Source organism: Rhinopithecus roxellana, chromosome 13, assembly GCF_007565055.1.
Source record: "Rhinopithecus roxellana isolate Shanxi Qingling chromosome 13, ASM756505v1, whole genome shotgun sequence".
Classification (NCBI taxonomy): domain Eukaryota; kingdom Metazoa; phylum Chordata; class Mammalia; order Primates; family Cercopithecidae; genus Rhinopithecus; species Rhinopithecus roxellana.
The window spans coordinates 119,032,914-119,058,276 of record NC_044561.1 but is presented as its reverse complement, the minus strand read 5'-3'; the positions used below and the strand labels follow the sequence as shown (position 1 = coordinate 119,058,276).

Below are 25,363 nucleotides of genomic sequence, written 5' to 3'. Positions count from 1 at the left end.
TCTTCTCTGAGGCCAGCTTGCCTTCTCTTTGTTCTGGGTTCCACTATTACCTAAAGAGTGTCCTTAGTGTCTGCCTCACAGCCCAGAACAAGAATATGAGCTGCAGAGAGTGACAATACAAGAAAGGCTACTCTGTGGATGTGTCTCTGGTGCAAGAGCTGGTTTGCCCTGTCCTGGAGAATTTTCCTAGGATGGGGAAAACCATGTGCTTCTTAATCTTTCCCTGATATCTCAGGACTAAACTGGGAAGTGATGTCAACAAGATGGCAGAATAGATCTCCTAGGATCACTTCCTGACACTAAAATAAAATGAAAAACTATTCAAAGACAAGAATGCCACCCTGAATACACCAGAACTTGAGAAGTGGAGAAACCCCTTGGACTTATAGAATTGAGAGAAGCAGTGATAGGTAAGAGAAATGGTCATTTCAACCTGTGCCACCCCCTCTTCCAGGCCATCATAATACCACTCACAGAGAATTTCCCTAGACCCACATTTGCTGAGATGAGAAGAAGGAATTGGAGGTGGATATTTGATCTTCCCACTTGTCTAGGAATCTTAATGTTAAGTCCACTCCAGTTTCATCCCACTAGAGAACCAAGAGGGCTGAACAACCTGGGGTGAATTGGGGACAAAGAGTAGGGCACTGATTGCAGCAACTGGCATGTGGATCTTGGTGGTTGTTCAGTGCTTTGATCAGTTGGGATGCCACATTGAAGAGACCGGGTGGGGCCAGAGTTTTGTAGGGGACAAAATTTATAGGAAGGCCCAAATCCACAAGCCCAGGGGCACATATGAAGCCTTTCCCTGGCCCACAAACAACCAAAAGGTCAAGATTTTCAGTACCCACCTAAGTTTTTCCCGTACTGACTGATTTGACTCTCAACTTGGACGTATTTCTCTGTGTTTCATGTTCATGTGAGTGAAACGCTACTAGAAATGCTGCTGATTTTTGTACATTGATTTTGTATCTTGAACCATTGCTGAAGTGGTTTATCAGATCTAGAAGCTTTTGGGCAGAAACTACAGGGTTTTCTAGACTTATATTGTCTGTGAAGAGACATAGTTTGACTTCCTCTCTTCCTATTTAGATCACTTTTATTTCTTTCTCATGCATGATTGCTCTGGCTAGACATCAATACTATATTGAGTAGGAGTGGTAAGAGTGGGCATCCTTGTCTTGTTCCGCTTCTCAAGAGGAATGCTTCCAGCTTTTGTCAATTCAGTATGATGTTGGCTGTGGGATTGTCAGAGATGACTGTTATTATTTTGTGGTATGTACCTTTGATGTCTGGTTTGTCAGAGATGACTGTTATTATTTTGTGGTATGTACCTTTGATGTCTGGTTTGTTGAGGGTTTTTAACATGAAAGAATGTTAAATTTTATCAAAAGCCTCTTCTGCATCTATTAAGATGACCATTTTTTTTTTTTTTTTTTTTTTTTTTTTTTTTTTTTTGAGACGGAGTCTCGCTCTGTCGCCCGGGCTGGAGTGCAGTGACCGGATCTCAGCTCACTGCAAGCTCCGCCTCCCAGGTTTACGCTATTCTCCTGCCTCAGCCTCCCGAGTAGCTGGGACTACAGGCGCCCACCACCGCGCCCGGCTAGTTTTTTGTATTTTTTAGTAGAGACGGGGTTTCACCCTGTTAGCCAGGATGGTCTCGATCTCCTGACCTTGTGATCCGCCCGTCTCGGCCTCCCAAAGTGCTGGGATTACAGGCTTGAGCCACCGCGCCCGGCGACCATTTTTTTTAAAGTTCGGTTTATGTGATGAATCACATGTATTGATTTGCATATGTTGAATCAACCTTGCTTCCCAGGGATAAAACCTACTTGATTGTGGTGAATTAGTTTTTTTTGGGGGGCGTGTATTGCAGGGAGCTCCCAACAGGAAACAATGTGGTGGATTAGCTTTTTGATGTACTACTGGATTTGGTTTGCTAGTATTTTGTTTAGGATTTTTACATCTATGTTCATCAGTGATATTGGTGTGAAGTTTTCTTTTTCTGTTGTGTCTCTGCCAGGTTTTGATGTTAGAATGATGCCAACCTCATAGAATGAATTAGGGAGGAGTCCCTCCTCCTCAATTTTTTGGAATAATTTCAGTAGGATTGACACCAGCTCTTCTTTATATATCTGGTAGAATTTGGCTATGAATCCATCTGGTCCAAGGCTTTTTCTGGTTGGTAAGTTTTTTTTTAAATTACTGATTAAATTTGGGTACTTGTTATTGGTCTGTTCAATTTCATCCTAGTTTAATCTTGGGAGTTTGCATGATTCCACTAGTTTATCAATTTTGTGTAGGTTTTCTAGTTTGTGTGCATAGTGGTGTTTGTAATAGTCTCTGATTTTTGTTTGTATTTTTATGGGGTCAGTGGTAATATCCCCTTTGTTATTTTTGAGTGTGTTTATCTGGATTTTCCCCTTCCTTATTAGTCTAACTAGTGGTCTACCAGTCTTATTTATTCTTCAAAGAACCAACTTTTGGTTTCATTGATCTTTTGTATGGTTTCCCTTTTCTCCATTTTGTTCATTTCAGCTCTAATTTTGGTTATTTCTTTTCTTCTACTAGCTTTGGGGTCGGTTTGCTCTTGTTTTTCAAGTTCCTCTAGGTGTGATGTTAGGTTAATTGGAGATATTCCTAACTTTTTGATGTGGGCATTTAGTGCTATAAACTTTCCTGTCAGCACTGCTCTAATTGTGTCCCAGAGATTTTGGTATGTTGTGTCTTTGTTCTTATTAGTTTTAAAAAACTTCTTGATTTCTTTCTTAATTTTGTTGTTTACCAAAAAGTCATTCAGGAACAGGAGCATGTACTAATAAGCACATGTAAGTGTGTGGTTTTGAGAGATGTTGTTATTGATTTCTATCAATAAAGTATTTTTGGATTAAGATATGTACACTGTTTTTATACATAATGCTGTCACACACTTAGTAGATTACAGTATGGTATAAACATGTCGTTTATATGCACTGAGAAACCAAAATATTTGTTCGACTCACTTTATTAGGGTGGCCTGGAACTGAATCTGTAGTATCTTTGAGGTATGCCTGTACTCTCATTTTTCCATGTGATTAAATGGAGTTTTTCCAGAAGTGAAATGAGTTACCCAAGGTCATGGAGTTAGCAAATGATAAAGATGGTTTTTTAATTTTAATTTTAATTTTTTAGTATCTGCCTCTGTAAAGATGTGTTTTAAGTTTCCATCGGATGAGTGTAAAGCCTGCGATTGTGGCACTAGACAACTGTGAGTAGTCAATAACCTGCTGGCTCCTCCGACTTACCATCTCTCTGAATCCTCTGAATGTCTATTGTCAGGGTCAAGATGAAGGAAATGGTCTGACGTTTTCAGACCATTTCTTTTCTTTTCTTTTCTTTTCTTTCTTTTTACGGAGTCTTTCTCTGTCACCCAGACTGGAGTGCAGTGGCGTGATCTCAGATCACTGCAAGCTCCACCTCTTGGGTTCATGCCATTCTCCTGCCTCAGCCTCCTGAGTAGCTGGGACTACAGGTGCCCGCCACCACGCCCAGCTAATTGTTTGTATTTTTAGTAGAGACGGGGTATTCATCCTGTTAGCCAGGATGGTCTCGATCTCCTGACCTCATGATCTGCCCGCCCTGGCCTCCCAAAGTGCTAGGATTACAGGCGTGAGCCACCGTGCCCAGCCCAGACCATTTCCTTGTTGGTGCAAGTATAGCCTAAACATTATGAAGAGAGAATTGGTAATATTTATGGACAGATTGAATTATGTGTATTTCTAACTTATGTGTATTTCTACTTTTATTAGGCTTCCCAAGGAATTAATAAATAAATACTCAAGGATTTAGTTATAATTATGTAACTAATAGTGAATTTCTACAATAGGGAAAAACTGGAACCACCAAACTTGTCAACAACTGGTGATTAATTGGCAGAGAATCTACCAATTTATGAAATTTTTGAAAATATTTAGGAATACAGGAAAACATTTATTGTAAAGCTTAAACATAAAAATATTCACAGGATTATCCACTATATAAAAACATATATGTACATAAGAAAAAGTCTACTAGAATATATACACAAATGTTAGCACAGGTTGACAAGATTATCAGTGATTTTTAAATTTAATTGTCATTTTCATATTTTTATAAGATTTATGCACTAAGCATGAGTTGTGTATTAGTGCTCTTGTATTAGTACAAGAGCAAAAAATGACATCCTGAAAAGAAACCTTTTTTTTTTTTCCTATGGAGAGAAGTCAATGATATAAAATGATGGGGGGGTCCCAGGAAGAGGCCAAAGCCAAAAATGTGTTGTAAAGTGGGAAGAAGCAAGGAAATAGAACTAGAGAAGAAAATGTTAGTATGATCCACAGGCTTTGCTTCTCTCCCACTTTCCCACTTTCTCATCCCAACCAAACAACTCTGGGAATATTCCTAGACCCAGTCACGACTTACTCAGAGCCTCTCACAGTCAGCTCAGCTCCTGAAATTTCCCTTCCCTTTATGCCCCTGTGCTAGCACTGTAAGGGTACCTAGAGAGAGTGCTCTTGGTGATGGGAATAAGCCCAAGATGTATCATGGCTCTGAGGCCCAGGAAAAGCTGTGGGCTTCACCATCTTGCACACCTGGCTCTGGATTCACTTCTTTTCAAATCTTGTATCTACCACTCATTGGCTGTGTGGCCTTGGGCAAGTTGCTTAGCGCCTCGGTGCTTCAGTTTCTGCATCTGCAAAATATAAATGTTTAGCACTAAACTCACTGGGTCATTGAGAGTATTGGTTAATACCTGTTAAATATTTGACTCATAGTGAATTTGGTGTTCAGCTGGGTGATTCTGAATACTTCAATAAGTGTTTTATTGGTTTATTTAACAAACCATACATAGCACTGCTTATATGCCAGACATTGGGTCTCAGTGCTTAACACAAAATAACTCATGGAATCCTCCCAAAAATCCTATGAAGAACGTACTGTTATTCTCACTTTAAAAAAGAGGAAATTGAGGCACAGAGACGATTAGTGACTTTCCTAGAGTAAGTGGGAGGTAGGATTTGAGTTTAGTTTAAGTCTACATATTTAAAATCTACATGTTACGTGACATTTTCCAAGCCCTCGTGGAAGAGATCTCTCTTTTCCTCACAAAAGTCACAAGAGATTGCTGGTAAGGTGGTGTTAGGCTGGTGCTAGTAATGGAGAAGTTAATATAAAGATGGATGAGACTTTATGAAGGTCCTCACACAATGTTAGAAAAAAATAGATATGTAGATCCTCCTTCCACTCCCCAATCACCCAGACTTGTGTCTGAGTGTCCACAATCAGCCAGACTTGTGTGTGTGTTGGGGAGGAGAGGATTCTGCAGGTCCACAGTGTTCTGTCTCTATCTATATTGCCTGCAGCAAAAAGAAGAAAGTACTCCTTGAATAGGAATTCAGGGACAATGTTCTATATGTACCAAACTCATGGTTTGGGACAGAACTTACAGATTGCCACAACCAGAAGCATGACTAAGATCTGCATAATTGATTTGTTCTGCTCACCACCTACTCACTGTGTAGGGGCTCTGCAGTTCCTAGAGGCAAGGAAGAAGAGCCACCAGTCAAGTAGGTTATCAGCACCTCCAACTCCAACATCTTCAAAGGTAGGTGGGGGTCAAGGTCCTGGGGCTGGAAGTGTGAGCCTGTAAAAGCTTTCACCTTTGTCTTGCTTGGATGGGTTCCCTGCCCAAATCATGCCCCTGCATCATGCCAACACTATCCCTCTATGGAATAAATTATTGTTTATGTTGTTCAAATGGAGAAACTGAGGCAGAGAAAGATAACATGGATAGACATTGTGTGCCTCCATATGTGATATCCTGAGAAGGACACAGCATCACCCAGATGCTATTCCCACCGAGAATACATAACTTATATCTAATCTTAAGGAAATCTCAGATAAACCCCAATTGAGGACTATTCAGTTCGAAGAAAAAGTTGGCTGTATTCTTCCAAAATTTGAACTTCATAAAAGACAAAGGACATTATTGGGTGAAGTGATAAAATTTAATACTCATGATAGAACAGATAAAAGTATGTTTGATCAAGGTTAAATTTAACAAAGTTGATAACTGTAGTATGATCATGTAAGATAATGCTCAGGTTGTTAAGAAATACTCATGGAGGAGGCGGCTCCAAGATGGCCGAATAGGAACAGCTCTGGTCTGCAGCTCCCAGCATGATTGATGCAGAAGATGGGTGATTTCTGCATTTCCAACTGAGGTACCTGGTTCATCTTATTGGGACTGGTTGGACAGTGGGTGCAGCCTATGGAGGATGAGCCAAAGCAGAGTGGGGGTGTCGCCTCACCCAGGAAGCACAAGAGGTAGGGGGATTTCCCTTTACTAGCCAAGGGAAGCCATGACAGACTGTACCTGGAAAATCAGGACACTCCCACCCAAATACTGTGCTTTTCCCAAGGTCTTAGCAACCTGCAGACAAAGAGATTCTTTTCTGGGCCTGGCTCAGTGGGTCCCACGCCCACAGAGCCTTGCTCACTGCAAGTACAGCAGTCTGAGATCGAACTGTGAGGCGGTAGCCTGGCTGGGGGAGGGGCATCCACCATTGCTGAGGCTTGAGTAGGTAAATGAAGCGGCTGGGAAGCTCGAACTAGGTGGAGCCCACCACAGCTCAGCGAGGCCTAGGCCTCTATAGTCTCCAACTCTGTAGGCAGGGCATATCTGAACAAAAGGCAACAAACAACTTCTGCAGACCTAAATGTCCTTGTCTGATAGCTCTGAAGAGAGCAGTGGTTTTCCCAGCACGGCGTTTGGGTTCTGAGAACGGACAGACTGCCTCCTCAAGTGGGTCCCTGACCCCTGTGTAGCCTAACTGGGAGTCACCTCCCAGTAGGGGCCGACAGACACCTCATATGGTTGAGTGCCCCTCTGGGACGAAGCTGCCAGAGGAAGGATCAGGCAGCAATATTTGCTGTTCTGCAGCCTCTGCTGGTGATACCCAGGCAAACAGGGTCTGGAGTGTACCTCCAGCAAACTCCAACAGACCTGCAGCTGAGGGACCTGACTGTTAGAAGGACAATTAACAAGCAGAAAGGAATAGCATCGACATCAAAAAAATTTTAGACCAATATCCCTGATGAATATCAATGTGAAAATCCTCAATAAAATACTGGCAAACCGAATCCAGCAGCACATCAAAAAGCTTATCCACCATGATCAAGTTGGCTTCATCCCTGAGATGCAAGGCTGGTTCAACATTTGCAAATCAACAAATGTAATCCATCACATAAACAGAACCAACAACAAAAACCACACGATTATTTCAATAGATTTAGAAAAGGCCTTAGACAAAATTCAACAGCCCTTCATGCTAAAAACTCTCAATCAATTCGGTATTGATGGAACGTATCTCAAAATAAAAAGAGCTATTTATGACAGACCCACAGCCAATATCATACTGAATGGGCAAAAACTGGAAGCATTCCCTTTGAAAACCAGCACAAGACAGGGATGCCCTCTCTCACCACTCCTATTCAACATAGTATTGGAGGTTCTGGCCAGGGCAATCAGGCAAGAGAAAGAAATAAAGGGTATTCAATTAGGAAAAGAGGAAGTCAAGTTGTCTCTGTTTGCAGATGACATGATTGTATATTTAGAAAACCCTATCATCTCAGCCCTAAATCTCCTTAAGCTGATAAGCAACTTCAGCAAAGTCTCAGGATACAAAATTGATGTGCAAAAATCACAAGCATTCCTATACACCAATAACAGACAAACAGAGAGCCAAATCATGAGTGAACTCCCATTCACAATTTCTACAAGGAGAATAAAATACCTAGGAATCCACCTTACAAGGGATGTGAAGAACCTCTTCAAGGAGAACTACAAACCACTGCTCAATGAAATAAAAGAGGACACAAACAAATGGAAGAACATTCCATGCTTATGGATAGGAAGAACTAACATCATGAAAATGGCCATACTTCCCAAGGTAATTTATAGATTCAATGTAATCCCCATCAAGCTACCAATGACTTTCTTCACAGAATTGGAACAAACTACTTTAAAGTTCATATGGAACCAAAAAAGAGCCCTCACTGCCAAGACAATCCTAAGCAAAAAGAACAAAGCTGGAGGCATCACACTACCTGACTTCAAACTATACTACAAGGCTACAGTAACCAAAACAGCATGGTACTGTTACCAAAACAGATATATAGACCAATGGAACAGAATAGAGGGCTCAGAAATAACACCACACATCTACAACCACCTGATCTTTGACAAATCTGACAAAAACAAGAAATGGGGAAAGGATTCCTTATTTAATAGATGGTACTGGGAAAACTGGTTAGCCATATGCAGAAAGGTGAAACTGGGTCCCTTCCATACACCTTATACAAAAATTCATTCAAGATGGATTAAAGACTTAAATGTTAGACCTAAAACCATAAAAACCCTAGAAGAAAACCCAGGCAATACCATTCAAGACACAGGCATGGGCAAGGACTTCAGGACTAAAACACCAAAAGCAATGGCAATGAAAGCCAAAATTGACAAATGGGATCTAATTAATCTAAAGAGCTTCTGCACAGCAAAGGAAACTACCATCAGGTGAACAGGCAATCTACAGAATTGGAGAAAATGTTTGCAATCTACCCATCTGACAAAGGGCTAATATCCAGAATCTACAAGGAACACAAACAAATTTATAAGAAAAAAGTAAACAACCCCATCAAAAAGTGGGCAAAGGATATGAACAGACACTTCTCAAAAAAAGACATTTATGCAGCCAACAGACACATCATCATTAGTCATCAGGGAAATGCAAATCAAAACCACAATGTGATACCATCTCACACCACTTAGAATGGAGATCATTAAAATATTAGGAAACAACAGATGCTGGAGAGGGTGAGGAGAAATAGGAATGCTTTTACACTGTTGGTGGGAGTGTAAATTAGTTCAACCATTGTGGAAGACAGTGTGGCGATTCCTCAAGGATCTAGAACTAGCAATGCCATTTGACCCAGCAATCCCATTACTGGGTATATACCCAAAGTATTATAAATCATGCTACTATAAAGACACATGTACATGTATGTTTATTGTGGCATTACTCATAATAGCAAAGACTTGGAACCAACCCAAATGTCCCTCAATGATAGACTTGATTAAGAAAATGTGGCACATATACACCATGGAGTACTATGCAGCCATAAAAAAGGATGAGTTCATGTCCTTTGTAGGGACATGGATGAAGCTGGAAACCATAGTTCTCAGGAAACTATCACAAGGACAGAAAACCAAACACCACATGTTATCACTCATAGGTGGGAATTGAGCAATGAGAACACTAGGAGACAGGGCGGGGAACATCACACACTGGGGCCTGTCAGGGGGTGGGGAGCTGGGGGAGGGATAGCATTAGGAGAAATACCTAATGTAAATGACGAGTTGATGGGTGCAGCACACCAACATATCTCATGTATACCTATGTATCAAACCAGCACATTGTGCACATGTACCCTAGAACTTAAAGTATTAAAAAAAATACTCTCGGAAGTATTTAAAAATGAGGGCCATGACAAATGAAACTTGCTCTCAAATTGCTCAAAAAATAAGAGAGGGAGAAAGAGGGAGAGAGAGAGAGAGAGGGAGAGAGGGAGAGAGGGAGAGAGGGAAAGGAAGTAGGTGAATCTGGGTAAACAGTATGCAGATGATCTTTGTACCATTCTTACCCCTGTAAGTTTGAAATTATTTCCAAATAATAGCTTAAAGTGAGTTAAAGGAAACCTATTTTATGGCCCATGTGCCTCAATTTTTTTATTTTTCTGTTTTATAATTTTTCATATGTGCCAAGAGGAGAATCAATTTAGTCCTTCTCAAAGGCTTTGTACCTTTTAAAATGTCTGTAGGTACTATTCCTAATTTTGAGCCTTTGAAGGATTTCAACTGATTCATGCATATTTTCTTCTGCTTGGTTGAAAACATTTAAGCAAAAATGGGACTTTCAGGGAAAATTGGTTACTTGCAGGGAAGGGACGATATCTCCCTCATGATGGTGCAATTCATAGTATCCTATCCAGACTTCTCCTTTGTATCTGTTTCTCTCCTCTTTCTTTTTGTTTGGATTCAGGAGAGTGAAGGAGCAGGCTGGGAGTGAGAAAGGAGTGAAGAAAAAACTGATGAATTTTTTTTTTTTTTTTTTTTGAGACGGAGTCTCACTCTGTCGCCCAAGCTAGAGCGCAGTGGCCGGATCTCAGCTCACTGCAAGCTCCGCCTCCTGGGTTTAGGCCATACTCCTGCCTCAGCCTCCCGAGTAGCTGGGACTACAGGCGCCTGCCACCTCGCCCGGCTAGTTTTTTGTATTTTTTTTGTATTTTTTTTTTTGGCAGAGACGGTGTTTCACCGTGTTAGCCAGGATGGTCTCGATCTCCTGACCTCGTGATCCACCCGTCTCGGCCTCCCAAAGTGCTGGGATTACAGGCTTGAGCCACCGCGCCCGGCCGACTATAAAGCAAACTTGACGAGGGCAGGGATTTTTGTCAGCTTTGTCCTCTACTGTATCCTCATTGCTTATAATAGTGCCAGGCTTACAGTAGTCATTTAATATTTGTGGGATGAATGAATTTATGACAGATGAATAAAGGCTAGAACCTCAGTCAATCAGTAGAATTAATTCCAAGTAGGTTAAATAGTTGAAAGTTTTAAGAAGACCACTACAAAGTCAATGAAATTAAATAACTTCCGCCCCTCTGGAGGAGAAAAGAGAGTTTAATAATAATAATAATAATAGCCAACATTTATTTGCATGATCTGTGTGCCAGGCCCTATGCTCAGGGCTTCATGCATTCACAATGTGAATGTGATACTAATATAACTCTCATATTGTATATTGGAAACTGAGGCCCTAAACTAAATGTGTTGGGATTGGGATTCATTTGGGCCCAGGTCTCTCTGATTCTAGTGTTCAGGTTTTGTTCTCTGTCCCATGCTATGCCAACAATTTTGTGTGGTGACAAATGAGGTATAATTTATCTCTTATAGTAAGACAACATGTGTATTCTGTTGGTAAAATAAACCAATCCTGGTGGAGAAAAAGACAGAAACAACTATCCAGGTTATAAAATAGGCAGTATACTTTACCTAGAATCTACAAATTTTAGATCTATAAATTTGTGATCTGAAGTTAATAATGAATTTAACAAAATTCCAATTGAAAGAATATTATCAATGACACTTTTTTCTAAAGAGAAGAAATTACAAATATTCAGCTGTCTTATGATGAATAGGAGCCCAGAGCCTGGTAAACTTGCTGGGTGGCTATTCCTAGAGGACAGATAACAATCACTACAACTCAGCTCTCAGGAAGCCACATCCATAAGAAAAGGGGAAGAGTACTACATCAAGGGAACACCCGGTGGGACAAAAGAATCTGAACAACAGCCTTCAGCCCTAGACCTTCCTTCTGACAGAGCCTACCCAAATGAGAAGGAACCAGAAAACCAACTCTGGTAATATGATGAAACAAGGCTCTTTAACACCCCCACAAAATTACACTAGATCACCAGCAATGGATCCAAACCAAGAAGAAATCCCTGATTTACCTGAAAAAGAATTCAGGAGGTTAGTTATCAAGCTAATCAGGAAGGCACCAGAGAAAGGTAAAACCCAATGCAAGAAAAAAAAAAAAAAAAAAAAAAAAAAAAAAAAAAAAAAAGAAACAAGAAGTGAAAGGAGAAATATTCAAGGAAATAGCATAAAGAAAAAACAATACAAACTTCAGAAAACATTGGACACACAGAAATGCAAAATGCTCTAGAAAGTCTCAGCAATATAATTGAACAAGTAGAAGAAAGAAATTCAGAGCTTGAAGACAAGGTTTAATTAACCCAATCCAACAAAGACAAAGAAAAAAGAATAAGAAAATATGAACAAAGACTCCAAGAAATCTGGGATTGTGTTAAACAACCAAACCTAAAATAATGAGTGTTCCTGAGGAAGAAGAGAAATCTAAGTTTGGAAAATATATGTGGGGGAATGATTGAGGAAAACTTTCCCAGCCTTGCTAGAGACCTAGACATCCAAATACAAGAAGCACAAAGAACACCTGGGAAATTAATCACAGAAAGATCATTGCTTAGGCACATTGTCATCAGGTTATCTAAAGTTAAGATGAAGGAAAGAATCTTAAGAGCTGTGAACAAAAGCACCAGGTAGCATATATAGGAAAACCTATCAGATTAATAGGAGATTTCTCAGTAGAAACCCTACAAGCTAGAAGGGATTGGAGCCATATCTTCAGCCTCCTCAAATAAAACAATTATCAGCCAAGAGTTTTGTATCCAGTGAAACTAAGCATCATATATGAAGGAAAGATAGTCTTTTTCAGACAAACGAATGCTGAGAGAATTCACCCCTATCAAACCACCACTATAAGAACTGCTAAAAGGAGCTCTAAATCTTGAAACAAATTCTGGAAACACATGTAAATGGCCTAAATGCTCTACTGAAAAGATACAGACTGCAGAATGGAAAAATAATTCACCAACCATCTGCTGACTTCAAGAGACTCACCTAACACATAAGGATTCACAACAAATTAAAGGGGTGGAAAGGGCATTTCATACAAATGAACACCAAAAGTGAGCAGGGGTAGCTATTCTTATATCAGGCAAAATAAACTTTAAAGCAATGACAGTTAAAAAAGACAAAGAGGGACATTATATAATGGTAAAAGACCTTGTCCAACAGGAAAATATCACAATCCTAAACAAATATGCACCTGACACTGGAGCTCCCAAATTTATAAAACAATTACTAATAGACATAAGAAATGAGATAGACAGCAACACAAAATAGTGGGGGACTTCAATACTCCACTGAAAGCACTAGACAGATCATCAAGACAGAAAGTCGGCAAATAAACAATGGATTAAAACTATACCTTGGAACAAATGGACTTAACAGATATATACAGAACATTCTATCCAACAACTGGATAATACGCATTCTATTCAACAGCGCATGGAACTTTCTTCAAGATAGATCATATGATAGGGCATAAAATGAGCCTCAATAAATTTAAGAAGATTGGTCCAGGCGTGGTGGCTCATGCCTGTAATCCCAGCACTTTGGGAGGCTGAGGGGGGTGGATCACCTGAGGTCAGGAGTTCAAGACCAGCCTGGCCAACATGGTGGGACTCCATCTCTACTAAAAATATAAAAATTAGCCAGGAAAGGCCTGTAGTCCCAGCTACTCAGGAGGCTGAGGCATGATAATTGCTTGAACCCGGGAGGCAGAGGTTGTAGTGAGTTGAAATTGCACCACTGCACTCCAGCCTGGGTGACAGAGCGAGACTCTGTTTCCAAAATTTAAAAATTAAAAAAGATAAATTTAAGAAAATTGAAATTATATCAAGCACTCTCTTATACCACAGTGGAATAAAACTGGAAATCAATTCCAAAAAGAGCTACAAAACCATGCAAATATATGGAAATTAAATAACTTGCTCCTGAATGATCATTGGGTCAAAATGAAATCAAGACGGAAATTAAAAAATTATTTGAACTGAACAACAATAGTGACACAACCTATCAAAACCTCTGGGATAAAGCAAAGGCAGTGTTAAGAGGAAAGCTCATACGCCTAAATGCCTACATCAAAAAGACTGAAAGAGCCCAAATTGACATGCTAATGTCACACCTCAAGGGACTACAGAAACAAGAACAAACCAAATCCAAACCCAGCAGAAGGAACCTCAGAAATAACATCACACATCTACAACCATTTGATCTTTGATAAACCTGAAAAAAGCAAGCAATGGGGAAAGGATTCCCTGTTTAATAAATGGTGTTGGGAAAACTGGCTGGCCATATGCAGAAAGTTGAAACTGGATCCCTTCCTTAACCTTATACAGAAGTCAACTCAAGATGGGTTAAAGACTTAAACACAAGACCTAAAACCATAAAAACACTAGAAGAAAACCTAGGCAATACCATTCAGGAAATAGGAAGGAGCAAAGATTTCATGACTAAAACACCAAAAGCAATGGCAACAAAAGCCAAAATTGACAAATGGAATCTCATTAAACTAAAGATCTTCTGCACAGCAAAAGAAACTGTCATCAGAGTGAACAGGCAACCTACAGAATCAGAGAAAATGTTTGCAATCTATCCATCTGGCAAAGGGCTAATATCCAGAATCTACAAAGAACTTAAACACATTTACAAGAAAACACCCAACAACCCCATCAAAAAGTGGGCGAAGGATATGAACAAACACTTCTTAGAAGAAGACATTTATGCAGCCGACAAACATATGAAAAAAAGCTCATCATCACTGGTCATTAGAGAAATGCAAATCAAAACCACAATGAGATACCATCTCACACCAGTTAGAATGGCAATCATTAAAAAGTCAGGAAACAACAGGTGCTAGAGAGGATGTGGAGAAATAGGAACACTTTTACACTGTTGGTGGGACTGTAAACTAGTTCAACTATTGTGGAAGACAGTGTGGTGATTCCGCAAGGATCTAGAACTAGAAATACCATTTGACCCAGTGATCCCATTACTGGGTATATACCCAAAGGATTATAACTCATGCTGCTATAAAGACGCATGCACACGTATGTTTATTGCACCCTTATTAACGATAGCAAAGACTTGGAACTGACCCAAATGTCCATCAATGATAGACCGGATTAAGAAAATGTGGCACATATACACCACGGAATACTATGCAGCCATAAAAAAGGATGAGTTCATGTCCTTTGTAGGAACACGGATGAAGCTGGAAACCATCATTCTCAGCGAACTAACACAAGAACAGAAAACCAGACACCGCATGTTCTCATAAGTGGAAGTTGAACAATGAGAACACATGGACACAGGGGGCAGGCATCACACACCAGGACCTGTTGAGGGGGTGGGGGGCTGGGGGAGGGATAACATTAGGAGAAATACGGGTACCGCAAACCACCATGGCACATGTATACCTATGTAACAAACCTGCATGTTTTGCACATGTACTCCAGAACTTAAAGTGTAATAAAAAAAGAAAATAACTAAGATCAGAGCAGAGCAGAATTAAATGAAATTGAAACAAAAAAAAAACATACAAAAAATAAATGAAACAAAAAGCTGGTTCTTTGAAAAGATAAATAAAATTGATATACCATTAGCAAGATTAACCAAGAAAATAAGAGAGAAAATCCAAATAAGCTCATTAAGAAATGAAATGGGAGATATTATAACTGACACCACAGAAATACAAATGATCATGTAAGGCTACTATGAACACCTTTATACACATACACTAGAAAACCTAGAAGTGATGGATAAATTCCTGGAAAAATACAACTCTCCTAACTTAAATCAGGAAGAATTAGATACCCTGGACAGACCAAATAACAAGCAGAGAGATTGAAGATATTAGTCAAAGGGCACAAAGTTTCAGTTATACAAGATGGATACATCTCAGAGACCTGTTGTATAGCATTGTGTCCATAGTTAGCAATACTGTATTGCAAAGTTAAAAATTTGTTAAGATGACAGATCTTATTTTTACCGCACACACACACCAAATAATAAGTAAAGAGGCCAGTGGAAACTTTTGGAGGCGATGGATATGTTTATGGCCTAGATTGTGGTGATGATTACATGGGTGTATACTTGTCTTCAAATTCATTGTAGTTGTATACACTGAAGATGTCTTTTTTTTTTTTTTTTGAGACGGAGTCTTGCTCTGTCACCCAGGCTGGAGTGCAGTGGCCGGATCTCAGCTCACTGCAAACTCCACCTCCCAGGTTTACACCATTCTCTTGCCTCAGCCTCCCGAGTAGCTGGGACTACAGGCGCCTGCCACTTCGCCCGGCTAGTTTTTTTTTTTTTTTTGTATTTTTTAGTAGAGACAGGATTTCACCGTGTTAGCCAGGATGGTCTTGATCTCCTGACCTCGTGATCTGCCCATCTTGGCCTCCCAAAGTGCTGGGATTACAGGCTTGAGCCACCGTGCCCGGCCAAGATGTCTTATAAATAGCTTTTTATATGTCAGTTATATCTTAATGAAGTAGTTTTTAAAAAGTCATTATATAACAGCAAGCTTATATAATTTTTGTTTTATAAAAAATCTATATCTATGCACATATGAAAGATAGAATATTGTACATCGATATAGTGGAATAACTAGAAATATTTTCACTTTCTTCTATGTACTTTTTTATGTTTTAAGAATTTTGTAAGCTAACACTTTAAATGTGCTCAGAACACTTAACATTAGCTTACTGTTGGGCAAAATTATCTAACACAAAGCTTATTTTATAATAAAGTGTTGAATAGCTCATGTAATGTATTTAATACTCTGCTGAAAATAAAAAAACATTAAAGAGAAAAATTAAGCATGGATGGAAAGGGGAAAAATTCTCATTCGTGTGCAGGAGAATAGTATATTTGTTCATGGCTGCTTTAGTTTTATGGTTTCAACAGTGAAACCACTGCAGACAACCTGAATGCTCATTTTCATGAAGATGAATACATATTGTGTGACATATTCACAGAATGGAATATTATGTAACAGCAAAAACAAAAAAACCAAGCAAAAAACCTCCAGAATTGTTGATGGGTACTTAAAGTACGATTTCTACTGGATGTGTATTGCTTTTGCACCATCATAAAGTTGAAAAGTTGTATGTCAAACCATCATAAGTTAAGGATCCTCTCTCTATATATGGTGTATAATAGTGCCTGTCACATAGTAGGTGTTCAATAAATGTTCAACACATTTTCAAAAAGAATTTGTTCAAACCGAATACTGCATATTCTCACTTATAAGTGGGAGCTAAATGATGAGAACTCGTGAACACGAAGAAGGAACGATAGACACTGGGGTCTACTTGAGGGTGAAGGGTGGGAGGAGGGAGAGGAGCAGAAAAGATGGCTGTTGGGTACTGGGCTTAATACCTGGGTGATGAAATAATCTGTACAACAAACTCTCACAACATGAGTTTTCCTATGTAACAAACCTTCACATGTACCCTAAACCTAAAATAAAAGATCAAAAATTTTTTTTGTAAGCTGAATTTGAATTATGTTTTAATCAAAATAAGGCAACACATTCCATTTTTTTCCAGCAAAAGGAAAACATGAGGTGTGAGATGGAGAGATTCGTTTTGGCAAAGCTAACACTCAGCTTAGGTGTGCCAGTTGTTGGGTAGGCAGAGGGCAAGGGGGAATAGTGAGAAGATAGAGAATGAAGAAATTCGACAAGCACTTTCTCTTGCTTCACACCTCTCTTTCCCTATTTATATGTCTTGATCTCTAGCAGCAGCTGGGAAGAAAAACAATCCTTCCAACAACATATATTCAGACACATATGGTCAACCTCATGAAGCTGTGGATACTCATGCTTATGACATTCTTCTGTATGGTGCTACTGTCTGTGCTGGGAGAAATGAAGAAGAAAAAATATTCCAGTAGGTGGTGAAGCTGGATTAAGGGCCACAGGAGGGGGATGAGCTTGTTTCTGAACAAGGAAGGGGGTTTCATGTCTGCTGTATCTGACTCAGGACCCACCTTCATAGGATCACCCATCAGAGAATCAGACAACTTTGTGTGCACAGAGATTCAAGAAATCCCTAAGCTGAGGTCCTTTAATGCTTCCTCTTTTAACCTTGAAAGTAGCAATATCTATCTCTCTCTCTCTCCATCTCTCTCTATCTATGTATCTATCTATCTATATTTAAATATATATGAATATTTATATATATTCATATATAAGATATATATTTAAATATATATATTTACACACACACATGTGTGTGTATATATACCATAAGCTATAAACATAAAAGCATTTTCCAATGTTAGACTGTCTTTGAGGGTGAGATGTCAGTATAGAGCTAATTCTGCAGCTCTATACTGGTATCTCTGTGCACTAGCTGCATATAATTTGTCATATGAGTACCAAATGGGCATTTCTTAATACATATCCTTAGTTTCAGTGGCAAGGCTTTCAGAATGTGAAAAGTTAGGAAAGAGGCTTGAGATCGGTTCTCAGTGGGGCAACCTCTCATATGATAAGAAAATGGGATGAATGGAGGAGCTAAGAAAACTGAGTGAGAGAGATAAGAATTTGAAGAGAGGCTGAGTTATTAAACACAGAGTCAGCAAGTAGGGAAAGAAAAAGGGAGAGAATCTGTTTCTTACTTGACCTGGCCTAGCTTCCCACACTGTGAAATAGGCATTGCAATGAGGCTACAAGATATGCCAGGCCCTGAGATCTCCTGTTATGTAAATGTAGATTTCATAGGAGGGCACGTGAATGCTGGGGATTGACTGAACTGTATCGCTGGGATGCTCAGAGAGGACCCAGAGGCCTGCAACAGTGGTAAAGCCTGCAGAGGTTGAGAAGGAAAAGAGGTCAGTAAAGATGCGATGGGGTCAGTGAAGGTATAATGACAGGAATTTGAGGAGGCTCATGAAGGCAATTCCCTTAAAAGGCAAATAGATATCTTGGTTGGGATTTGGGGCCCAGATTCCAGGAGGAACGGTTAAACATATGAAGGGCTTTTCTTTCCACGCTTGGCTGAAACGTACTATCAACCTTTGACCATCTCATCTAAATTTCAGGGAAGGAATTGTTACTTGAAGAGTGCTGGGGAAACCCAAAGGTCAAAGAATGTACCAAGAAGTGTTCTAAAGCCTTTAGATGTAAAGACACAAATTACACATGCTGCTGGACCTATTGTGGAAACATCTGCTGGATAAACGTCGTGAGTTGGGAGATGTTTGCTTGGGTGTATATCTTCACTGATTCTCATTCCCTTCGCAGAGGCTATTATTCCTAAACAGAAGACTGAGGTACCCCAAATTCTAGGTACAAAAATAATGGAAGACAATGTCCCTTTAACTTGGAAAGCAATTCACTGGCAAGTAAATCAAGACACTAGCTTAGACCCCATTACTTCTTTCATTATATAATCAATACCTGTCTGTGTTGTCTTCTTTGTATTACACCATAGTTTCCTATTTTTTTCCTAAATTTGTCCAGATTTCTAACCACTGCTTCTATAGTCAGACTTTCCCATGGGCCATTTGGCTCAGCCAGGCCCAAAGTCTCCACCTTTTTTTGTTCAATAGACCAATACCTCACCTACTCAGAAGTGGGCAACTCCTGTTGTTACGTTAAAGTATTCTTGTCCCATTGTCTGGTGAACATGGATACTATTAAGCAGGGGGAATGAATGCTTGTTTCTCAGAGTTCTCTAGCTTCTAAAAATCTAATCTTTTTCTTTTACAGAAAACCGATGAATATTACTAAAACCCTAGCTTCCCACCAGGCTGCCACCTGTGTGGGCAGGAAATGTTTAAGAGGTCTCATAGTAGTACCGTGTGGCTACTTTTAGGAACACCAGTCTATTTTTACTGACAGCTGGACAAGAGCAAACACTTGACGAATAAACTCATTTACCAGTAGCGGCCTTGCCTTTTTTCAGATCATCCCACCACCCATGAGTACCCTTATTACAAATCTCCAGTATTGTTCCTCTCCTACGTTGTAGATGAGCTTCCAAATTTGCCATCCCATCTGATAAGCTTAGAACTGATAGGCTAATTTCATGGGTTTCACAGAACAGAATTTTATTTCTGTCCCATTTTTAATGTGGGGAATTTTCAGCAGCACTTTCACTCAGTTGTTTAGAGAGCAGGTCTTTGGTAAATGGTTTCTCACAGAGATATGGATAAACAATTCTAAAACTGCTTTCCATATATACAAGTTTAAACAAATAAGTAAATAACTGGAAGATAATTTGAGTAATTGTCAGAAAAAAGAAATTACAAATAGGCTGACCTCAGCAGCCGCAGGCTCCAGGTCTGCCTAGCAGACTTGATCTCTGGGTCTGCTCTAGTGCCAGGTCAACCCTAGCGGCCCCAGTGGCAGACAGGCCCCAGCAGTCCTAGCCTCAGACGAGCCCCAGCAGAATCATGTTCCAAGCCCATCCCAGGGACAGGCAGACCCCAAGGCCCTAGGCTCTGGACCTTCTCCAGCACTGGGCTGGCCCTCATAGCTTCAGGCTTCAAGTCTACCTCAGCACCAGGTTGATTCCCATAGCCCTGCTCTTCAGACCAGCACGTGCAGACTGAGCCTCCAGGCCAGGCCCTACAAATACAAGATCCAGGACCACTCAGTACTAAGCCAACCCCCGTGGCCTCAGGCTTCCCACCCATTCCAGTGCCAGATCAGCATCCCTGGCCTTAAACACCAGGAAGATACTCACAGACACAAGCTCAGGCCTGCGTAGTGCCAGGCCAGTCTCCATAGCACCACCCCCAACTTGACTGGAGGTCCGAGAGTCTCAGTAGACTTCAGAACTGGACCAGCCTTCCTGGCTCAAGGCTCCAGGACAGCTCCAGTGACTCTAGGCACCAGGTCAGTGCCCATGATCTGAGGCTCCAGACCAGCCCTTGTGGACCAAACTTCACACTAGCCCCAGTACCAGGCTGGCTGTAGGCTCCAGGCCAGTCCATGTGCACCCACGCTCCAGTGAACCCAGAGTCCAGACCTGATACAGCAGATCCAGGGTCCAGGCCCACCCCAGTAGAATTCAGTTCTAGGCCAGATCCCATAGACTAGGCTCCAAGAATACCCCTGCAGACATAAGCTCCAGGACAGCCCTGATGTACTCAGGCTCCAGACCCATCTCAATAGTCCCAGGTGCCATTCCCCTCCCAGAACTTGGCCAGACTCTGTAGATTCAGGCTTATGGCCCATTCCAGAGCCAGATTAGCTCCTGTGTACCCAGGCGTGAGGCTGGCCTTCAATGATACAAGGTCCAGGCCTGCCTTCATGAACCCTGGCTCCAACACCATTCCTGCAGACCCAATCAACAAATCCACCCCAGTGGATCCAGGCTTCAGGCCCAACCCTGTGGACTCAAGCACCAGGCTCACCCATCTCCTGACCCAGGAACCAGGCCAGCCTGCCTGAGGACTCTAGCAGCAAGTGTGACCTTGGATCATGCCAGATGGCCTCTCCTGAACCTCTGGATGACTGATGAAGGGCTTCCTCAGAAAAAACTAGTCTTCAAAGACTGAAATGTCCTTATTTCTTCAAATGCACACACATTAATGTAAGGCAATAAGAAAAAAAACACACACACACACACACAAGGAGAACACCAAAAGAATACAGTGATCTCCTAGTAGCTGATACCAAAGGAATGGAGATACATGAACTATCTGACAGACAATTCAAAATAATTGTTTTAAGGAAACTTAGTGAACTTCAAGAAAATACAGAGAAACAATTCAATCAAATCAAGCAAACAATAAAATGACCAAAATGATAAATTTAATGAGAGATTGAAATTATAAAACATATCAAACAGAAATCAAATATCAATCAAACTGGAGCTAAAAAATATAATGAAATGAAAAATGGAATAGATGAGAAATTGAGCAGAAGAAAACACTTGTGAACTTGAAGATAGGTTATTTGAAAATATACAGTCAGAGAAGAAAAAGAGAATGAAAGGAATAAAGAAAACTTACAAGACTGCTGGGTGTAGTGGCCCGTACCTGTAATCCCAGCACTTTGTGAGGCTGAGGTGGGAATATCACTTGAGCCCAGGAGTTTGTGACTAGCCTGGGCAACAAATTAAGACCCCTACCCTCTACAAAAAAAATTAGCTGGGCATGGTGGCATGCATCTGTAGTCCCAGCTTCAGCTACTTGGGGGGCTGAGGTGGGAGTGTCACTTGAGCTTGGGAGGTCAAGGGTGCAGTAAGCCATGATTGTGCCACCGCACTCCAGGCTGGGTGACAGAGCTGAGGCCCTGTCTCAAAAACAAGCAAGTCCCAAGCAAACAAACAAGCAAACAAACAAACACAAAACTCAACAACAACAAAAAAGAAAGCTTACAGGGTTTGTGGGACAGCATCAAAAGATCAAATATTCAAGTTATGGGAGTTCATGAAGGAGAAGAGAAAGACAAAGGTGTAGAAAGTTAGTTAAAGAAATATCAGCAGAAAAATTTCCAAATTGGGAGACAAAATATAAATATCCAGGTACAGGAAGGTCAAAATTGTCCGATGAAATTCAATCTAAACAAGACTACACCAGGACACATGATAACCAAACTGTCAAAAATTATGGACAAAGAGAAGATCCTGAAAGCAGCAAGAGAAAATAAACAAATCTCATATAATAAAGTTCCGATAAGGTTAGTAGCAGATTTCTTGGCAGATACTTTACACGCCAAGAGCGAGAGAGATGATATATTATACTTAAAATGCTGGAGGAAAAAAACTATCAAGACCAAATACTATACCCTGCAAAGCTGTCCTTCAGAAATGAAGGAGAGATAAAGACTTTCGCAGACAAACAAAAGCTGAGGGAGTTCACCATCACCAGACTGATTTTACAAGAAATACTAAAGGGAATATTCAAGCTTAAAGTAAAATATGCTAATTAGCAACACAAAACATATAAAACTTAATGGTCAAAGTAAGCACACAGTCAAATTCAGAATACTCTAATACTGAATGGTGGTGTACAAATCACATGTATCTTTAGTATGAAGGTTGAAAGACAAAGTTATTATTAAAATTAATAGCCATAATAATTTTTCAGGGACACACAATATAAAAAGATATAAATTGTGATATCAAAAATTTAAAATGCAGGGCATGATGATAATAGAGAAAAAGTGTATAGTTTTTTTTTTGAGACAGAGTCTTTCTCTGTTGCCCAGGCTGGAGCGCAGTGGAATGATCTCGGCTCATTGCCATCTCTGCCTTCTGGGTTCCAGTGATTCTTGTGTGCCTCAACTTCCTGAGTAGCTGTGATTACAGGCATGTGCAACCACGCCTAATTAACTTTTTGTATTTTTAGTAGAGGTTTTGCTATGTTGGCCAGGCTGGACTCAAATGATCCACACGCTTTGGCCTCCAAAGTGCTGGGATGACAGGCATGAGCCACTGCACCCAGTGCCCCCTACTGCCTCCAAAAAAGAGCTTATAGTTTTTTATGTTATCAAAGTTAAATTGTTATCAGCTTAAAATAGTCTATTACAACTCTAAGATGTTTTTTGAAAGCCTCATGGTAAACACAAAGTGAAAACCAATAGCAGACATACATAAGATTAAAAGAACAGATTCAAATCACACCACTACAGAAAACCATCAAACCACAATGGAAGACAATAAGAAAGGAAGAACAAAGATCTGCAAAATAACCAGAAAACAACTAACAAAATGGCAGTAGTAAGCCCTTCCTTCTCAACAATTGCTTTGAATGTAATAGATTAAATTCTCCAATCAAACGGCATGGAGTGACTGAATAGATCAAAAACAAGGCCCAATTATATGAAAGAGACTCACTTCACCTTTAAGGACACACATAGACTGAAGGTAAAGAGGTAGAAAAAGGTATTCCTTTCCCTTTTTCCAAGAGACACCAAAAGAGCTCAAGGGTAGCTATGTTTATATTGACAAAATAGACCTTAAGTCAAAAACTGTAATACAGGACAAAGAAAATGATTGTACAATGATAAAGAGGTCAGTTTATCAAAAATATATCAATGATAAATATTCATCCAAGATTGAAGCATCTAAATATAAAGGAAATATTAAAAGATCTGAAGGGAGAGTTACACTATAATGTATAATAATAGGGGACTTTAGTACCCCAGTTTCAGCAATGAGCAGATCATGTAGACAGAAAATCAACAAGAAAACAACATATTTGAACTAGATTTTAGACCAAATGGGCTAACAAACATATACAGAACATTCCACCCAACAGCAGCTGAATATATTTTCTTCTCAAGTGCACGTGGAACAATTTCCAGGATAGATAATATATTTGGCCATAAAATAAGTTTCAACAAATTTACAAAGACTGAAGTCATATCAACTATATTTTCTGACCGCAATGGTATAAAACTAGAAATCAATAAGAGGAGGAATTTCTGAAAATTCACAAACACATGGAAATTGAACAACATGCTCCTGAATAACCAGTGGGTCAATGAAGAAATTAAAAGAGAAATTACAAAATATCTTGAGACAAACAAAACTGGAAACACAGCATACTAAAACTTAGGGGATGCAGCAAAAGTAATTCTAAGAGGAAAGTTTAGATAAGCAATAAATGTCCACATTAAGAAAGAAGAAAGATCTCAAATAAACAATCTAATATTATACATCAAGGAAGTAGAAAAACAAGAACAAACAAGTCCAACTTTAGCAGAAGGAAAAAAATAATAAAGATCAGAGCAAAAATAGATGTAATAGATAAATAAAATAGAAAAATAATAGAAAAGATCAGTGAAACTAAGAATCAGGTGTTTGAAAAGCTAAATAAAATTGACAGAACTTTAGGTAGACTATGAAAAATAAAGGGAAAAGACTAAAATAAATGAAATCAGAAAGAAAAAAGATACCAGATACCAGATACTGATACCAGATACTGATACCAGATAAACAACAATGTACTGTAAGAGACTACTATAAACAATTATATACCAAAAAATTATATAAGCAAGAAGAAATGGATAAATTCCTAGACACATAAACCTATCAAAACTGAATCATGAAGAAACTGGAAATCTGAAAAGACCAATAAAGAGTAAGGAGACTGAATCAATAATAAAAACCTCCTATAAAAAAAAAGAGCCCAGGATCTGAAGACTTTACTGCTGAATTCTACCAAACATTTATAAAAAATTAATATTGATCCTTCTAAAATCTTCCGAAAAATGGAAGAAGAGGAAATACATCCAAACTCATTTTACAAGGTTAGCACTACCTTGATGCTAAATCCAGACAAGGACACTACAAGAAAAGAAATTTACAGGCCAATACCCATAGCAAACATATATAATATGGCTTGAATATTTGTTCCAACCAATTCTCATGTTGAAATGTTATCCCCAGTGTTGGAGGTGGGGCCTGATGGGAAGTGTTTGGGTCATGGGGGCAGATCCCTCATGGCTTGGTGCTGTCCTCATGATGGTGAGTTCTCATGAGATCTGGTTGTTTAAAAGTGTGTGGTACCTCCCTGCCCAGTCTCTCTCTCTTGCCCCAGCTCTGGCCATGTGAGGTGCCTGCCCCTGCTTTGCCTTCTGCTATGAGTAAAAGCTCCCTGAGGCCTCCCCAGAATCCAAACACATTCTGGCACTATGCTTGCACAGCCTGCAGAACCGTGAGCCAAGTAAGCCTCTTTTCTTTATAAATTACCCAATCTTGAGTATTCCTTTTTGCAATGCAAGAACAGCCTAATAGAACAATATAAGAATCTTTAACAAAGTCCTAGCCAACCTAATTCAATAACACATTAAACATATTATGTACCAAAATCAAGCGGGATTTATCTCTA

The 25,363-nt window shown here is 39.8% G+C and overlaps 1 protein-coding gene across 2 annotated transcripts; it reads left to right on the top strand.

Annotated features, from left to right (window-relative positions):
* Positions 1-2,092: 2,092 nt before the first annotated feature.
* WFDC11 (WAP four-disulfide core domain 11) lies at positions 2,093-19,459 on the top strand. Of its 2 annotated transcripts, none has more exons than XM_010384220.1 (5): positions 2,093-2,181; positions 5,541-5,623; positions 17,307-17,457; positions 18,614-18,756; positions 19,284-19,459. In XM_010384220.1, exons 3-5 carry the CDS (start codon positions 17,358-17,360, stop codon positions 19,302-19,304), a joined length of 264 nt encoding a protein of 87 aa, XP_010382522.1. In that variant the 5' UTR covers positions 2,093-2,181; positions 5,541-5,623; positions 17,307-17,357; the 3' UTR covers positions 19,305-19,459. The 2 variants fall into 2 exon arrangements, with proteins under 2 accessions (XP_010382522.1, XP_010382521.1); XM_010384219.1 differs by having other exon boundaries at positions 2,124-2,185.
* Positions 19,460-25,363: the final 5,904 nt, after the last annotated feature.

What these genes read in the sequence shown, in the direction of transcription:
- WFDC11 (XM_010384219.1), top strand. Translation starts at nt 2,152, where the DNA reads ATGAATCCATCTGGTCCAAGGCTTTTTCTGGTTG. An exon ending in TCCAAGGCTTTTTCTGGTTG is followed by an intron (nt 2,186 to 5,540) that starts GTAAGTTTTTTT and finishes CTCACTGTGTAG; the next exon opens with GGGCTCTGCAGTTCCTAGAG. An exon ending in CAACTCCAACATCTTCAAAG is followed by an intron (nt 5,624 to 17,306) that starts GTAGGTGGGGGT and finishes CTTGATCTCTAG; the next exon opens with CAGCAGCTGGGAAGAAAAAC.